This window comes from Pseudophryne corroboree, chromosome 2 (genome assembly GCF_028390025.1).
Source record: "Pseudophryne corroboree isolate aPseCor3 chromosome 2, aPseCor3.hap2, whole genome shotgun sequence".
Lineage (NCBI taxonomy): Eukaryota > Metazoa > Chordata > Amphibia > Anura > Myobatrachidae > Pseudophryne > Pseudophryne corroboree.
This window is the reverse complement of record NC_086445.1, coordinates 3492026-3510904: the sequence shown is the minus strand read 5'-3', so window position 1 is coordinate 3510904 and position 18879 is coordinate 3492026. Positions and strand designations below refer to the sequence as shown.

General features: G+C 45.5%; 1 protein-coding gene across 1 annotated transcript in view; it reads right to left on the bottom strand.

The window, feature by feature from the left end:
• Positions 1-18879, bottom strand: part of LOC135051255 (transient receptor potential cation channel subfamily M member 2-like) — a 195941-nt gene that overhangs the window by 173616 nt on the left and 3446 nt on the right. Inside the window, exons 2-5 of the mRNA XM_063957338.1 lie at positions 18416-18498; positions 17560-17725; positions 16787-16967; positions 13676-13830 (exon numbers count right to left, since the gene is read on the bottom strand). Of these exons, the coding sequence (XP_063813408.1) occupies positions 13676-13830; positions 16787-16967; positions 17560-17725; positions 18416-18498 (585 nt within the window). The remainder of the gene's footprint in view (positions 1-13675; positions 13831-16786; positions 16968-17559; positions 17726-18415; positions 18499-18879) is intronic.

Sequence of the window (18879 nt, the reverse complement as noted above, 5' to 3'; positions counted from 1 at the left end):
GTGTCTGATACCGTGTCTGATCCCGTGTCTGATCCCGTGTCTGATCCCGTGTCTGATCCAGTGTCTGATCCAGTGTCTGATCCAGTGTCTGATCCAGTGTCTGATCCAGTGTCTGATCCCATGTCCTGCTGTGAAGCGTTCCTGTCTAGAAGTCCTGTGGCTTTGTCTGTGCCTGGTCGAGTATCTGGCTTCTTGGTGTCCACCGGTCTGTCGTTCGGGATTCTGCCTGTCCTCCGGTTCTGAGAGCCTGTGTCGGCTACATTGGGGGTTCCTGTCCGTTTTCCAGTATTTGTACCGGTTCTGTGAGTAGCGGCTTTGTCGCGTCCATCGGCCTAGGCCGCTGTATTCCTTTGTTATATCTGTTACTGGTGTTTTGCAGAGGGTTCTGCATATGCTGTCACCGCCGGTACACAACAGTATAGTGTCGGCGTGTGGACAGCATTTCCTTTGTTGTTCTTTTCCTTTGGCGGCGTGCCGCACATGTATTTAGTTTTAGGGTTGTTAGTAGCCCCTAGCCTTCTGTTTGCTTTAGTTAGAGGTCCCCTTGTTATTATCCTGTCTCGGTTCACGCCTTGTCTCACTCTAAGACCTGGGGGCATCGGAGTTGGGCAGACCTAATCCGCCCTTCAAACGCGGCTGCCGTGGGCCCAAGAAACCATAGTCACGCAGGCGTGAACTGACCACACGGGTGAAACAATAGAGGTAGGCTGCTAGGGGCTATTTCCAAACCACACCTTATTTCAGCGTCACGTCCTGGTGCTCTGGACTCACTACACAACATCTCTCTTGTTCTGAGCACCAGGAACGTAACAGTAGTAGCAAATGTTATGACCCCAGACTACATGTCCTAGCTGTTTGCCACCTTGGGGCAGAACAATTGGACATGTTTTACAACACTGGCAGTTATCAGTTACAATAAGAATATGCCTGCTTGAAATTGTATAAATGTAGATGAGTTCAGTCAGAAAGTTAGTTGGAGTCAGGAGAGGAAGGAGACCAGAAGCACAGAGGAAGATGCAGACAAGAATGGAAACATGGTCAGACAGAGGGAAGGACCTCAAGATGGTAACTATGTACTTGTGAGCATAAAATCTATGTCAGTAATTGTTAGTTTGTTAAACTGTTTAATGTTGTTTTTATGGTCTATGATTAAGGAAGCATAAATATAAATATTATTAGTACATATATCTCTACTGTGTATATCATATTCTGTATGATTTGATTTACCTGTAAATAAACAATCAGATGATATAAGAGCTGTGAATTCCATGTTTGAACTGACTTTGGAATCATAATTTCATAATTCATATGTATGAGAACTGTATATACTGTATGTACCAGCCACCTACATTGTAAGACTGACATATTTGCAGATATATAGATGATAAACGTAAATTATAAAATATAGATATATTATTATTGCAGAGCCCACTTTTCAATAATTGGCACCCCAGACATTAATATAAGAATATAATATAATATTAGATTCCTCAACAAGGTCCAGGGGTCCCCAGCTGCCTTCTCCCTATTGCCATCTTGCCCTATAGGCTACTGAAGTGGACTTAGTGTAATCAAGATGTATAATAATTATTATTCACTGAATGAGTAAAAAACTTTATCATTTTATATCAGCAAGAATAAGCTGCATGTGACGTGCGGGTGATGTGCGTTCTGTAATGCGCCTGTTAGTACTGGTAACGTTACTATCTGTCCACACGACATAGCATACGTTAGTAATGAACATGACATATTGAATCCAACGCAGCCGCATCCGTATATGCATCTACTGGCAATTACCCATCTGCAACTTTATGCAAATATTGCTACAAAGCCACACCCTGGTGTACATCTGTACGTCCCGTCCTAGTATACATCTGTGCGCCCCTCCCTCGTATACATCTGTGCGCCCCTCCCTCGTATACATCTGTGCGCCCCTCCCTCGTATACATCTGTGCGCCCCTCCCTCGTATACATTTGTGCGCCCCTCCATCGTATACATCTGTGCGCCCCTCCCTGCTGTACATCTGAGCACCTATCCCTAGTGTACGTCTGTGCGCCCTGGCATACATCTGTGCGCCCTTCCCTGGTGTACATCTGTGCGCCTCTCCCTAGTGTACACATATACATCCCTCCCTGGTATACATTTGTGCCCCTTCCCTGGTGTACATCTGTCCACTTCTCCATGGTGTACATCTGTCCACTTCTCCATGGTGTACATCTGTGCGCCCCTCCCTGGTGTACTGCGATGCACCCTTCCCTGCTGTACATCTGTGATCCCCTCCCTGGTGTAACCCCTGTGCACTCCTCACTGGTGTACATCTGTGAGCCCCTCCATGGTATACTGTACATCTGGGTGTCCTTCCCTTGTGTACATATGTGCAACATTCCCTGGTGTACATCTGTGCGACATACCCTGGTGTACATCTGTGTGCCCCTCCCTGGAGTACATCTGTGCACCAATCCCTCATGTTCAGCTGTGAGCCCTTTCCTGGTATACATCTGTGCACCCTTCTCTAGTGTACATCTGTGCACCCTTCTCTAGTGTACATCTGTGCACCCTTCTCTAGTTTACATCTGTGCACCCTTCTCTAGTGTACATCTGTGCATACCTCCCTGGTGTACATTTGTGTGACCTTCCCTGGTGTACATCTGCGCGTCCAGAGATTAAAGTGAGCCGGAACGGGGCGGAACTGCGTTCCATCAGTTCCATTTGGAGCCGGCTCACCTAACCCAGGGAGAAGTAGGGTGCCCACTGAGATTTTGTTACCAGTGGGCGCTCGGCTTCTTCCTCTCAGTGGCCACTGCAGACTGGTGCTCACTCCTGAGCTCCGGCTTCCGGCTCAGGCAGTGGCCCTCATTCCGAGTTGTTCGCTCGTTGCCGATTTTCGCTATGCTGCGATTTGTTGCTAAATTCGCATGCGCAAGGCACGCAGGGCACATGCGCTTAGTTATTTAACTAAAAACTTAGCAGATTTGCTGTGGATCCTGCAGCGCTTTTCAGTCGCACTGCTGATCGGTAAATGATTGACAGGAAAGGGACGTTTCTGGGCGGCAACTCAACATTTTCCGGGAGTGTGCTAAAAAACGCAGGCGTGTCAGGGAAAAACGCGGAAGTGTCTGGAGAAATGGGGGAGTGGCAGGACGAACGCAGGGTGTGTTTGTGACGTCAAACCAGGAACTAAACGGACCGAGCTGATCGCAATCTAGGAGTAGGTCTGGAGCTACCCAGAAACTGCAAAGAAATATGTAATAGCAATTCTGCTATCCTTTCGTTCGCTATTCTGCTAAGCTAAGATACACTCCCAGAGGGCGGCGGCCTAGCGTGTGCAATGCTGCTAAAAGCAGCTAGCGAGGGAACAACTCGGAATGAGGGCCTGTGTGCGGCTGGGCGGCGCTATGGGAGAAACGTCATGTCGTCTCTCCCATAGATCCGAAGAGCGGGCGGCCAGGCGGAGGGCAGCAGCGGTCCGGAAGCAGGAGCGAGGCTGGTGAGTATAGTGTTTTTTTGTTTTAGTTTTTTCGTATGTGTGTAAGCGGCGCTACAGGGGCACAATGGCTGGGGACACATCTACTGGGGGCACAATGGCTGGGGGACATCTACTGGGGGCATAATGGCTGGGGGACATCTACTGGGGGCACAATGGCTGGGGGACATCTACTGGGGGCACAATGGCTGGGGGACATCTACTGGGGGCATAATGGCTGGGGACACATCTACTGGGGGCATAATGGCTGGGGACACATCTACTGGGGGCATAATGGCTGGGGGCACATCTGCTGGGGGCACAACTACTGGGGGCACAATTGCTGGGGGCACATCTGCTGGGGTCACATCTACTGGGGTCACATCTACTGGGGGCACAACTGCTGGGGGTACAACTACTGGGTCACATCTACTGGGGTACAACTACAGGGGGCATAACATCTGACTTGGGGGCAAATCTACAGGGGGTATAACTACAAGGGGCATATCTCCTGACTAGGGGCATAACTACTGACTGGGCACAACTACAGGGAACATAACTACTGGGGGCAAATCTACTGGGGAATAACTACAGGGGGCATAACTACTGACTGGGGGCATAACTACGGTGGCATTAATACTGGGGACAACACTACATGGGGCATTATCACTAGGGCATTACTACTGGGGGCACTGCTAATGAGGGCATTGCATAGGGGAAACTTTATAAAGGGGCATCACTCCTGGGGACATAAGGGGCACACTACTGAGGGCATTGTATAAGGGGCACTATTGCTGTGGGCATTGTGTATTTGGGGTGCTACTACTGTGGGCTTTGTGTATAAGGGGCATGAATGTATGGTGTAATGTTAATAAGAATGTGCTACCGTGCGGCATAATTTGAATTGGGGATACTATTGGGTGACCACGCCCCTTTCTTTTTGAGACCATGCCCCTTTTCTGCTGCGCGCGCAATCCCTTTATTTTACAGCCGTGGTGGCGGGGGGTGGGGGGGTGAGTTCCACCACCTCTCTAGGACCACTTTAAGCACTGTGCTCCCTGGTGTACTTATGTTCATCCCTCCCTGGTGTAAATCTGGGCACCCTTCCCTGGTATACATCTGTGCACCCTTCCCTGGTGTAAATATGTGCACCCTTCCCTGGTATACATCTGTGCACCCTTCCCTGGTGTAAATATGTGCACCCTTCCCTGGTGTACATCTGTGTGCTCCCTTCCCTGATGTACATCTGTGCGTCCCTCCCTGGTGTACATCTGTGCGCCCTTCCCTGGTGTACATCTGTGCGCCCTTCCCTGGTGTACATCTGTGCATCCCTCCCTGGTGTACATATGTGTGCCCTTCTCATGTGTACATATGTGCATCCAGTATATGTATCTGTAACAACAGGCAGAACTCCCAGACGCAGACTTGGTGGGTGTGTCGGCAGGCAGTTCTGTATTGGGTTGTGACACTGCATTATATGGCAGTCACTGTGACCCTCTCTGTGTTATATGGTGGGCACTGGAATGCTCTGCATTATGAGGGTAATTCTGAGTTGATCGCAGCAGGAACTTTGTTACCAGTTGGGCAAAACCATGTGCACTGCAGGGGAGGCAGATGTAACATGTGCAGAGAGAGTTAGATTTTGGTGTGGTGTGTTCAATCTGCAATCTAAATTGCAGTGTAAAAATAAAGCAGCCAGTATTTACCCTGCACAGAAACAAAATAACCCACCCAAATCTATCTCTTTCTGCACATGTTATATCTGCCTCCCCTGCAGTGCACATGGTTTTGCCCAATTGCTAACAAAATTCCTGCTGCGATCAACTCAGAATTACCCCGTATATGTTAAGCACTGATGGTCTCTGTATTTATGTCGATCACTACAATGTTCTCTCTATTATCTGGCAATCACTGCAATGTCATCTGTATTATATGGTGGTCACTAAAATGCTTCATGTATTGTCTGACAGTCATGAAAAAGCTTTCATTGGTAGATGACAGTCACTAAAATGCTTTCAGTATTGTCTGGGGGTCACTAAAGTGCTCTCTGTAGTCTCTGGCAGTCACTAAAATGCTCTGTGTTTTGTCTGACAATCACACAGACAGTAGATGGAATGAGCAATTTTTATTCTACTGCATACTCTGTATTTTCTGAGATTTCACTCTGCGCGGTTATGGGTCATTAGTTCGACCACACTTAGGTCCACAGTCATTAGGTCAACATGGTCACTAGGTCGACATGAACAAGGTTGACATGGAAAAGGGGCAACATGAAGTTTTTTTTGTTTTTTTGGTGTCGTTTCCGTCATAAAGTGACCGATAACCCCAATTAGTGCACCGTGTCCTCTCACATGGCTCACTTCACTCGCCATGCTTTGGGCAAGGTGCCTCGTTCCGCTACCGCTGCATTCGGCACAGATTACCGTTCTCAATTGTAGTCCACATGGATCGTAAAGTATGGAAAAGTTAAAAAAATGAAAATAAAAATATGCAAAAAACTCATGTCGACATTTTTCCATGTCAACCTTGTTCATGTCGACCTAATGACCATGTCAACCTAGTTACCATGTTGACCTAATGCATTTCGACCAATAGTGGTTGACCTAATGACCGTATTCCCTCTGCGCATGCGTCAAATTGGCAGTCTAAAGTCACATTGGTCTGCATCCATGGGCAAACGTGAGCGATAACAGGTTAGGAGGTAATGGGTTACTGAGTCACATGATACAACTCATTTTCATAGGAATGTCATGGACGTGTCATTCATTTTGCAAGTTGCCATGAAGGGGGGGGCAAAATCTGTGTTGCCTCTCGGCATCTGGGTGAAGTTACGCAACTGGCGTCTATAGCATCTAATTCTCTATTCTGCCCCTTGTTCCTGCCTCTGTCCCCCCTGTCTCCTCCACCTCCCCCTCTCTACCCTCCTTTCTACCTTCAACCCATCTGCTACCCTTTCCCTCCTCTCCCATTACACCACTCTCATTGACTTCTCATTCACCATGGTCCTACTACTCCACCACTAAGCCCTGCTCTCTCCCTCCTCTCCCTGTCATCTAACCTGATCTCCATCCACATAACACCAAATGTCCTCCATCGCCACCACCTACAGTTTCTCTTCCTAGGAACCACCAACATCTCTACACGCTCATCATCTCTGCCCTCCAAATGAATCTAATTTAAACACTGCAACTACCTTGCCAATCTCATTCACATCTCTCCCGTTCCCTCTGGAATGCCAGATCTGTCTGAAATAAACGGTACCCCAGTATGACCTCTACATCTCCAGCTATCTGAATCTCCTAACCATCAATGACAGTCTCTGCTACCACTTCTTCTGCTGCTCTCCTTTTGGAGGCATCGCATTCTTCTCAACCCCCTGGCCTATGGGTTGCCATGGAAATGGTGTTGGGGTCCTTCTATCCTCCAGTTACTCCCACCAACCCAACCATTAGAACCATCCTCTACATTTCAGATTCATGTTATATGCCTCTTCCAGCCTGTTCACCTTAGAGTAACTGTTATTTACTGCACCTCCTGACATTCCTTGAGAACTGGTTCCCTTACTTCCTCTCTTCAGATCTTCCCTTCATTATACTAGGTGACTTCAGTTTCCCAATCAACAATTACACAGAATCCTCTGCCTCTAAACTCCTTACCCGCACATCATTGATTGGTCTCTTCCAATGGACCTCCTCATCCTCCCATGTGAATGGACATTTACTTGATCTGGTCTTCACCCTCTGGTGTGATGTTGCAGATTACAACAATTCTCCATTCCTCCTCTCAGACCATCACCTTCTTTCCTTTAACCTTTTTAACCTTTCCCTCTCTCCTTCTCCATCTCTGCCTTCTAAGGCTACAAACTCTAAGCAGAACATTAAGTCTATCAACACCACATACTTATCCTTCCTAGTCGACACACAGCTCTCTCCTATTCTCTCTCTCCTGCTCTGAACATGCCACTGCCCCACACAATGCCTTCCATACTTCTGATCTTGACTCCAGCATTCACTATTCACCATCACAGATCTGCACCTCAACTCTGGCAATCCAAATGCACTAGATACCTGCAAAAGTGTTCATGCACTGCTGAGCGTCAATGGAGTAAATCACGCTGTAAGGTGGACTTCCTCCATTTCAAATGTATGCTCTCATCCAACAGTGCCTTTCCCTCTCTAAACGGTCGTATTTCCCAAACTTCATATCCTGTGTATGTATGTCAGGGTGATAGTGAGTGTGCAAGGGTGTTTTACTAAACTTGTACTGTGTATGGTGTCTGTGTTTTGTGTTTAATACCCCACATGCTAGTACTTGTGGTTCTCCAGTACCAGCATACAGGGAGGCTTGCTGGGACCTGTAGTTCCACAAGTAAAACACATTAATAATTCTTACATTTGAACTGAAATGCTATGAACTTGCCATCCACAGCCCAGAGGTGGAGGGCATAGCCCCCAGCCCTGCCCTTGGATGCCCTGGAGGGGGGACCCCTTTATTGGGGGGTGCCCACTCCCCCAGGGAACCCCATCCAGGGCTGACTAGTTCAGGTAGGGTAATACTACTGCCACATGGACTAGTATAAATGTGTCCCTCAGCTTTAGCATTACCTCCTTGATGTTACAATCCCAACTACTTAGGTTTGTGACTTACCTCTGCCATCTGCCCTGCAGTCTTCCAGAATGTCCTGAGAGGTCTCATCTGCATACAAGCTGCAGAATGTGTCTGTATTGCTAGCTGCTGACTGATTGTGCTCCTGAAAGTTTCTCTGTCTGTGAAGTCTGCAGACTCCTGATTACAGCAGTTATAGTCCAGCTGGAAATGCTAGACCTGAACTGCAGAATTCATGTGAATTTATTGCTTCCAGTCCTTTGGTGATACCCATTCTCTTTGCATTTACAAAGTCACCTCCATGCCAGAATCAGAGATGGACACAACCATGACAGTTTGGATCAGGTGATTGGCCACACACCAACTGAAAGCTAGTCTGTGATCACATGATACTCCCAGCCTATCCACAGACAGCCAGGGGTATAAAGGAAGGATCCAGAGCATTCACAAATTGCCATTGCTTTGTTGTCTCCAGAGCTGGAGAAAGTTACTTTGTATCTTCCTGACTGAATTTATCTAGGGACTATCTGCATGATCTCTACAAAGCGCTAGTTGGCTTCTATGTAACTGGTGAAATCCCAGTGTAAAGCTGCAGCAGCTGTTCTTGTTTTGCTGGTGCCATCCCAGTGTCAGCTGCCACATACGTTCCTACATAGCTGGTACTGCTCAACATACCAGCATATAAGTCTAAGCAGCTTGTGGTAACCCAGCAATCCAGAAGAGCTAATGCTGCTCTGCATCCCAGCATCTAAATCTGAATAGTTGGTTGTGTCACATCAATCCTGTGTAGCCGGTACTACTTTGCATCCCAGCAACCATCATGTGAAGCTACAATAGTACTGTCCCGTATATGCAGTATCTCTGTCCAATTACCGTATGAGTAGGAACTACATAACCCAGTATCTACATTTAGTCTGAGTACACAACCAATTGCATCCATGACACTTGGCTAGTAGAGCCTAGTGCTGGTTTTAAAAACATGGGGAACCCCTACATCATTTTTCCCCATATTTTTGGAGCCAGGATCAGATTATGAGCCTTGTGCTGGTTATTTAAATACAGGGGGACCTCACATAATTTCCCCCCTGTATTTTTAGAACCAGGACTGGCTCAAAAAACCTGAGGCTGGTTATGCTTAGGAGGGAGGACCCCACACAGTTTTTTTATTTTGTATATTAACTCTTTAACTTTTACACAGAGAAAGGCTGCACGGTTCTTACTGATCCATGCAGCCTTCTCTAAACACCGTGCCCGCAAGGGGCTCCTTTGTGCTCACCACACTGTCGGTATGCTGGCGGTCGGGCTCCCGGCGCCGGTATGCTGGTCGCCGGGAGCCCGGCCGCCAGCAAACCATACTACACCCGCTCAAGGGGATGTCTATATGAAAAGATGATTCACGGTTGTGATTGCAGAAATTAATCTTTGTAAATTTCTGTGATGTAGTGGTGCCTATGGAAAGCCCTTCCGAGTTTGCCCAATGGTGTATTTGTTCATACATGTCTGTTCAACTGTATTTTTCAGTTCTATTTGAGCAAACACTGCCATGTTTTGTATTTAGTAAATTACCAAAATGGAAAATACAACTGTGTTTGCAAACTCGAATGAGCACAGTGCTTAGCAAATTTACCCCTAAGTGTTTGCAAATTAACAGCTGAACAACATCAGTAAACAGGTATTTGAACTTTTAACTTTAACAAATGCAACATTATTACTTTCTAAGCCTAAATAACCTTGGGTTTCTTTCAAATACACCATTGTACCACAAATTGCTTTTCTGTATTTCACTCCATGATATTTTCTCCAAAGTAATTACTTCCTTCACTCTCCCTCCAACTCACCCTTCTGTACACATTGCCAACTCAATTATTTACTCTTAATAACACTCATGAGCTTTTTACTTATTTTTAAACATTAACAATAACAGCTACAACCTGTCACCATAACAAACAAAATATCACAAAACTCATACAAGTATATTTATCTATCTTTCCTGCTTTAATTAGCTAGTGACATTTCACCAAATGCAAAAGAAAAAGGAATTGTTCCACACTGGTAAATGTTATCAGACAGAAACCTTTATTTACTGGTATAGTGTCTGAGACTGACTTTGGAAAATATAACACAATGTGTAAATATACTGTCGGTGGTGCTCCCTGAGTCAGTGGGTTTACATGCGAAAATAAAAAAGAGAAAAAGAAAGACTCTGTGCTGGGGCACTCTTATATGAAAAATTAACAGACAATAAAATGTAACCTTTATTATGAATCATCTAAAATATAGTGTGACAATCAAGACATAGTATTCAAAATTAAAATATGACAGTGATAATTAATAAACAGTAGATACTGCCTGGGTGAAGAATTATTCAGTATAATAACAGGAGTAGCCTCGCATATGTCTACTAACCATAAGTAGATGGCTAAATTCTCCCAAAGTGGTATCCCGTGTATTGATCTTAGCACCAGTAGGATCAGTGGTTTGTTGCCTAATTTGGTGTTAATCCACCTTCTGTATAGATATCTAACAGTGGTGCCACCATAGGCATGTTGATGCAGCAGTTTAGACAAGAGTGTATAGCCTGCTAGGTAAATAGTGAAATTTATTAATAGGCTATTGAATAAACAGTGAGAAAGTAGTACTTGAGCCAAAAGAAGATGTTAAGTTTGAGGAGAGGACTTATATGTTCTCAAATGGATCCTTTTAACAGTATTATTTTCTATATCGAAAGAAGAGAAAAGAGAAGAGAAAGGGAATGTTCCTTCTGGAACAAGTGCAGTAAACTTGTCTGGAAAGCAGTAGGAACATTCCCTTACTCTTCTTTCTTCTCTTCTTTCGATATAGAAAATAATACAGTTAAAAGGTTCCATTTGAGAACATATAAATCCTCTCCTCAAACTTAACATCTTCTTTTGGCTCAAGTACTACTTTCTCACTGTTTATTCAATAGCCTATTAATAAATTTCACTATTTACCTAGCAGGCTATACACTCTTGTCTAACCTGCTGCATCAACATGCCTATGGTGGCACCACTGTTAGATATTTATACAGAAGGTGGATTAACACCAAATTAGGCAACAAACCACTGATCCTACTGGTGCTAAGATCAATACACGGGATACCACTTTGGGAGAATTTAGTCATCTACTTATGGTTAGTAGACATATGCGAGTCTACTCCAGTTATTATACTGAATAATTCTTCACCTAGGCAGTATCTACTGTTTATTAATTATCACTGTCATATTTTCATTTTGAATACTACGTCTTGATTGTCACACTAAATTTTACATGATTCATAATAAAGGTTAAATTTTATTGTCTATTAATTTTTCATATAAGAGTGTCCCAGCACAGAGTCTTTCTTTTTCTCTTTTTTATCTTAACATTTCACCAAACCCAGTCCCCAACCACTTCCTCCACTTACATTCACCTAATTTGCAGCAATATAGAAATCCAGTCAATTAACATCCATCCATAACCTCTTCATATCTAACAACTTCAACCTACTAGCATAACAGGAACATGGCTCACACAGTCAGACATGGCCTCCCCTGCAGCACTGTCACACAGTGGTCTCCACTTCACACACACCTCCAGGCCTGGTGACATTAAAGTAGGTGAAGTTGGAATAGTACTATCCTGATCTTTCACATACACAGTTCTAGCACAGGTTCCATCACTCACATTCACATCAGAATTTACACCCCTTTCTCTCTGCATGTTGCAGCTATGTATAGCCCACCTGGGAAACCCAAACAATTTCTGGAAGATTATTCTGCCTGTCTCCCTCACTTCTTATCCTCTTACATCTCCACGATCAACATGTGATTTCAATATTGCTATTTATAGTCCAAAATCTGCTGTTCATGCCTCCAAACTCCTCTCTCTAACCTCCTCTCTAGACCTCTCGTAATGTACTGAATCCTCTACTCATCAGGAGGGCCACTGTTTTGAGCTTGTATTTACCAGACTATGCTAAGTTTCATGAACACTCCTTTCCTTTTCTCAGATTACAACCTTGTCACCTGTTCGCTCTCCTCCATTATTTCAAACTCAATGTCACTGAAGTCCTTCAATTGACCTCAAACCTGCAGAAATATTAATTAATTAGTTGGCTAATTTTCAAGACCTTTCCTCCTCTCTGCACCAATTTTTGCTTTTATTTCTCCTGAGATGGCTGTATCACACCTGAACCACAGTCTTGATATAGCCCTTGATGAAGTGGCTCTAGATAATCATCACACTCCACGTAGGCCTAGAGCTCAACCATGGCACACTACTATCCCTAGGTCTTCAGGGCACAGCCCTTTCTTGGTTCTCATCATACCTATCTTATTGCTCATTCAGTGTCCGCTTCTCTGAATCCACCTCCTCTTCGCTATATCTATCAGTTGGAGTATCACAAAGGCTCAGTCTTAGGTCCTCTGCTTTTCTCAATCTATTCCACATCTCTTGGCAAACTAGTCAGTTTCTTTGGATTTCCGTATTATCTGTATGCGGATCATACTCAAATATAGCTATCCTCCTCTGCTTTGTCATCGTCTGTATTGGGCCATGTCACTGAATACCATTATGCTATTTCAGCTTGGATGTCATCTCACCACCTCAAGTTTAATATTTCCAAAACAGTATTGTTATTTTCAACAACCAATTGTAGCTACCAACCTGATGTCTATATCACTGGTGAGAACTCAACAATCAACACTATAAGCACGCTGCCTAGTTGTCATCCTTGACTCTGATCTATCCTTCGTTCCCCATATTAAATCTGTCTCAAAGTCATGTTACAGTCATCTAAAAAAACATACAGTATATAAAATACTATCATACCTTACACAAGACACTGCAAAAAATCTAATCCATGCTCTCATTATCTCCTACATTGATTATTGCAATAGTCTCCTAACTGGTCTTCCCAAACATAAGCTCTCACCACTACATTCCATTCTGACATCTCTCATCCACGCTAATTATTCGCACCCATTCACAATTGCCCTTCCACATACAATAAGACTCTCATCTAGTTTCCAAATCTTCAAGTGTTCCCTGAAATCTCACCTCTTCAGTAAAGCTTGTGTAATTCCGGAACCACCCACATAACCTTCATAAACTTTCCCATCCAATTACATCTCCAATGTACAGTCCACACATATCCTCCACATATTATCTGTCTTCATTTTCATACCCTCCTGACCCCAGGCCACCATTGCCGGGTGACCATATCATGCAGCCCACCAAGAACCTTTGCAATCTGTTGGACCATTATGTAACAGGTAGCACCTATACTTTTGTACCAATGCCTATTTCCCTATAGATTGTAAGCTTGTGAGCAGGGCCTTCCTACCTTTATGTTGTTTTGTTATTACCCAGTTTTGTTTTAGCACTGTTGTTTCCAATTGTAAAGCACAATGGAATTTGTTGCTCTATATAAGAAACTTTGAAAAATAAAATAATAATAGTGGATGGAAATAAATACTGTATAGTGAAGACATACACAGGAGGAGAGACTTCACAATGGAGACTATTTGGATGACAGCGCTGGCAGGGAGCTTTGGGATAGAGAAATACAGAGTTGTACAGTGCTGCAAAGGATTCTGGGATATTACCGCTGCGCTGAGCAGGTATTTCCTGTTATGGACGGTGCCCCAGGAGGTGATGCCGATCAGGACAACATCTTGTTGGCTTCCACTGAAATCCCGCACAGCCTCTCCCACATACTTCATCACCCCAGCATGAGAACCTCCGGTAATGATCCAGGCCCCTGTATGGAGAAACATGCACGGGTGTCAGTGCCAGAAGATGGAAGGTTATTATGCACTATGAGGACTTTTCCTGTTGTTGTTATTATTATTATTATTATTGTAGATTGCTGCATGAGAGAGGACAGGACACTGGAGCTGTGATCAGCGTCTCCTTACTGCGTCAGCACTAACGCAGCACTGAGGAAATAACATGGCCACCTGGATGCAGAGGCTGGTTGGCAAGATGGACACTTCCGCCAACCGCTGTACACATGTACATCCCTTGTTTCAAGATCAAAGAGAATAACAGCATGTGTGTGTGCAGGACAGTGTGATAATGATGAGTGTGGAACAGAAACATACAAACAATGCAGGAGGAGGTCAATAGAAAGCTAAGTAACAACGTCCTGGAACTTGGGCCTGGAGACCCTGCCGGATCTGGTAATGAAGAATGGAGAACAAGTTAGGTTGACTCTTCCTGAGATCTGTCTGCACTGGGTTTCTGGAAAGAAGGTAACCTCCACCAACCGCTGTACACATCCACAATTATTATCACTTCTGTCTATAGTGCCACAAATATATGTCACACTATACAGAGAATATGTGACATTCTTAGCCAGATTAGGTTGGGGGACAGGGGATACTGTACCTCGGGCCCCCCTCTGTCAGGGGTCTCCTGGCCAGAGCATATTGACATCACTTGCACTCTCTCTTGTGCAGCAACAGAACTACTGTGAGTAGGACAGTATGCAATGCACAGGAGTAACAGGTTTCACGAGCTACCAATGGAGCTTTCCGACTAGAGGAGAGATAGGAGGGGGAAGAGAGCTGTAAGTGACCCAGGGATCCCAGCTTCTCCTCCTCCCTGTCTGGGTGTCTGGGTCCCGTGCAACCTCTTATCTAATGAGGGCATTTGTGTCTAGAGAAAGACACACAGAGAATCCTCCTGAGTCCTGTCCCAGTGTGTAACACTACAAGAAAACATTATATAATACTTGTCTGTCAATTAGGTGGCGCTATAAACAGTACCCTGGCATTATTACACTATAAGTTTAAATCGAATATATAGCATTGGTTTAAATGTAATATAAACAATCAATACCTTCCAACATGACCCATTCCAGAGGAGGACAAAATGATCTCTACTTGGAATTCTCTCTTAATTTATGACTGCAATCACCTGTGATGAAAAACCTTTCTTATCAATTAAATAGGTCAACACAGGTATTTTGTCCCTCCTGGAAAGAGTCATGTTGGGAGGTATACACAATCTAATAGATACTGTAACTCCCCTTCCTCCAGGCCCCCCTGTCTTAAGTGTTCCCCCGCCCCCAAATGCTTAAATCAGCCCTGATGATATTCATATGAGTTCCTGGCCGAATAAAACCAGAGCACTGGCAGGAAACTCTCACAAACATGGGAAGAACATACATGATGAGCCATGACCAGTAACTGGACTCCTGACCTCAGTGCTGTAAGGCAGTAATACTAAAGTATAGCCTTCTAAATCCTGTATACAGGCTTGGACTGGCCCACAGGGGTACAGGGGAAACCACCGGTGGGCCCTACTGCCTGGGGGCCCACCTTTTGCTCTAAGGATCAGGTTCCAGACTGTGCACTTGAATTATACATTATACATATGTTACTTTATACTGGACTATGGTGTATTTTCTACAGAGCATTGCTGTTATTAATCTGGTACATTATCATGCATGCAGCAGCTGAATTTACTGTATATATTTATGAAGGGGCCCAGACGTTGCACTATCTAATGCAGGGGTGGGGAACCTTTTTTCTACCAAGGGCCATTTGGATATTTATTTAAAAAAAACCTTCGGGGGCCATACAAAAATTAACAACTTAAAAATTAGCCTGCCCCCAGTAGATATGCCCCCATTAGATATGTCCCCTAGTAGCACCGCTTACACACACACACACACACACACACACACACACACATTAAAAGAAAGAAAAAACACAATACTCACCATCCCCGCTCCTGCTTCCGGACCCTTGCCCTCTGCCTGGCTGCCCGCTCCTCAGAACTATGGGAGAGACGTCATGACATCTCTCCCATAGCACCGCACATGCACACACGCACACTGCCAGAGCCGTAAGCCAGAGCTCAGGAGTGAGCTGCTGAGGGGAAGAAGCCGGGCGCCTGCTAGTAACAAAATCTCAGCGGGCACTCGGCATCTCCCTTGGTTAGGTGAGCCTGGGAGGGCCGGATCAAGTGGCTTTGTGGGCCTTATACGGCCCGCGGGCCTGAGGTTCCCCACCCCTGCTCTAGTGGTTAGTCAAACCCATGAGGTGGAAGGCCACACCCCCTCTGCAGACTGGCCACACCCCTAACATCGGCCCCTACCACTGCATTCCCACGGTGGGCCCTACATGCCCCAGTCCGACACTGCCTGTATATAACAGTACTAGTAACCAAGGTGCCAGTCTCAGAGTCACTGCTACAGATGGCCAACAGTCCTTCAGAAGGTTTCAGCTCTTACAGGAACATTATTCCTCTAAGAATATTCTCTGAGTACAGCTCTGGGCCCCAGCAGCTATATATAACCTGGGTTACAGCCCAATAGTCATCATTATAATCCATGAATGGATGCTGAGCTTCACCAAGGACTGAGGGTGTCCCTATATGTGTAGTAACTGAGGATACAAGAGGTGGATCAGCTCCTGCAGCTCAGAGCTTCCTCTACAATTATCAGCTATCATTGTGTGAGGGTTTCATAGACCACGGGATGGTGAGACTCTGACCAGCAGATGAGTAGCTCCTGTTATACTGTAGGTCTGATCAGCCTCAGCAATCCATTCCTTGTCTTGTCAGGGAGTTTCTATGCTCTGGAAATAAAGGACCTTATCCTGTCCAAAGCATTATGGAAAGTACGTGGGAGAGAAATGGTCAGAGTAGGAGGACAGGGCTGGCAGGGAAAAGCATAGGGGGCTTAGTGATACGTGGAGCCTCCTTACCTGTGCTCTCTGCTGCTCTCACAAGGCCCCGGCTGAACTGAGTTTTCAGTCTTGGGCTGATGCTGAAATTCTTGGACCCTCCAATCACTGATATGAGAAGCCTGGGTGCACTGAGATCCCATTGTTGTATCATGAGGTCATACAATACATTGGGTGCAGTGTCGCATGATGCCCGCACATACTGTAGAGGAACACAGTACAGAGAGTTACTTATACACTGTAGTAAGTAAGACAGATAGGAATAGTCTATACCATGAGCCTCATTCATAGGGGTGATGCCCCATTACTGGCTCTGTGATCATGAGGCCTGATTCAGAGTCATACTCTAATGTGTTCTCAGATACTGTGAGACAATACGCAAATGACGCAGCCAGCAGCGGCTGCGTACAAAGACTCAATATCAGCTGCAGAAAGTAATTAATAAACTTCTCAGGAGCCCTGTGGCTGCGCAGCGTGGACGCGGGAAGAGAGACGCCGGAGTTGCTGTTACTGTATACGGGATTGCAGGCACAGGCTGAGACTCCTCCCATAGTACAGTCATAACACACCTGCATTGTTGCCACCATTCACTGTTACCGCCCCCAAATGGTCCCTGACTGTCAATCACTTTGCAAATAAATCCTCTCTGCGGCCGCTGGCGTAAGCCCATCGCATGCGCAGTTAGACGATAATCACCGAATTACAAAAACATCTCTGAATCAGCCTCATAGACCACAATAACTGTGTCAGACACCACACAGCGCCCAGATAGACCCTCAGAACCCTGCCCTCACCTGTGCCCATGTCCTGCTGGTTCCTGTGAAGGTCATATCTCCATGGCAATCACTAGGGAATTCTGTGACACATGTCTGAGGGTCCCACATGGATCCTGGAGACACATCAGGATCTGCGGGTTCCTGGATGTGTAACTCTCTGGTTTGGCCGCAGCCGCAGGTCATTCTGTGTGAGATAAAGTGACAGGGTGACATGTTTCCTGGTGATCATTACAGGTCAGAGGTTACAGCCACAGACACTCCATTCTCCAGGACTGTGCAACTGAAACACTACAGCTACACACTGTGCAATTATTCTGCCAGAGGAAGAGCCTGATTTCCTGCCATGCCACACTGACCATACATATGTCCACACACAGGGAGGATGAAGTCATCGGGATAATCCATAGGAAGTATGAGCAGATAATCCACACACTCCATGATTTTAAAGGCGTTTGGCTAGAACACTTACGCCTACATACAGATGTATCCTGCTATAGTTTTGCTGTGTATAGAGTTGTGCTGTAGCGGGGCTGTGATAAGTATGCAGTGCGCCATGCCATTAGGTTGGGTTGGGTGACTGGCATTTGGCATACTGCCGGTCACAATACCAACACCAGGATCCCGGTCTTTAGATTGCCAGTGAGGGGGGGGGGGGGGGTGAGCGCGACGCAGCCACTTGCGAGCTAGCTGTGCTTGCCATGCAGCGGGCTTGGTTGCTCACTGCGCTCACCACAGGTTCTGTTCCCACTCTATGGGTGTCCTTAGATGATCCTTAGCAGAGAACGTGTCACAGGAATACATCGACACACAGAGATACCGCATGTTATATGTTCCCATATTCATTTTACTGTGGAAATATTCATGTGTTTATTACCCTTCATCTGCTGCCTGTGGGATAAAAGTCACACATTCTTTCTTCTTAATATTACTTGTTACCCAGGAGTTCAGAACATCAACCTGTAAATGAATGAGAAGTAATGAAAAGAGAGACAGCACAAGAGAGGTCAGGGAGGAAGAGACAGCAGAAGAGTGGACCATGAGAAAGAGACTGCACAAAACTAGAAAGAGACATCACAAGACTAGTCCATGAGAAAGAGACAGAACAAAACTAGTCCATGAGAAAGAGACAGCACAAGAGAGGTCAGGGAGGAAGAGACAGCAGAAGAGAGGTCAGGGAGGAAGAGACAGCAAAGGAGTGGTCAGTGAGAAAGAGACAGCACAAGAGTGGTCAGTGAGAAAGAGACAGCACAAGAGTGGTCAGTGAGAAAGAGACAGCACAGGAGTGATCAGTGAGGAAGGAACATCACAAGAGCAGTCAATGGGGAAGACACAGCACAA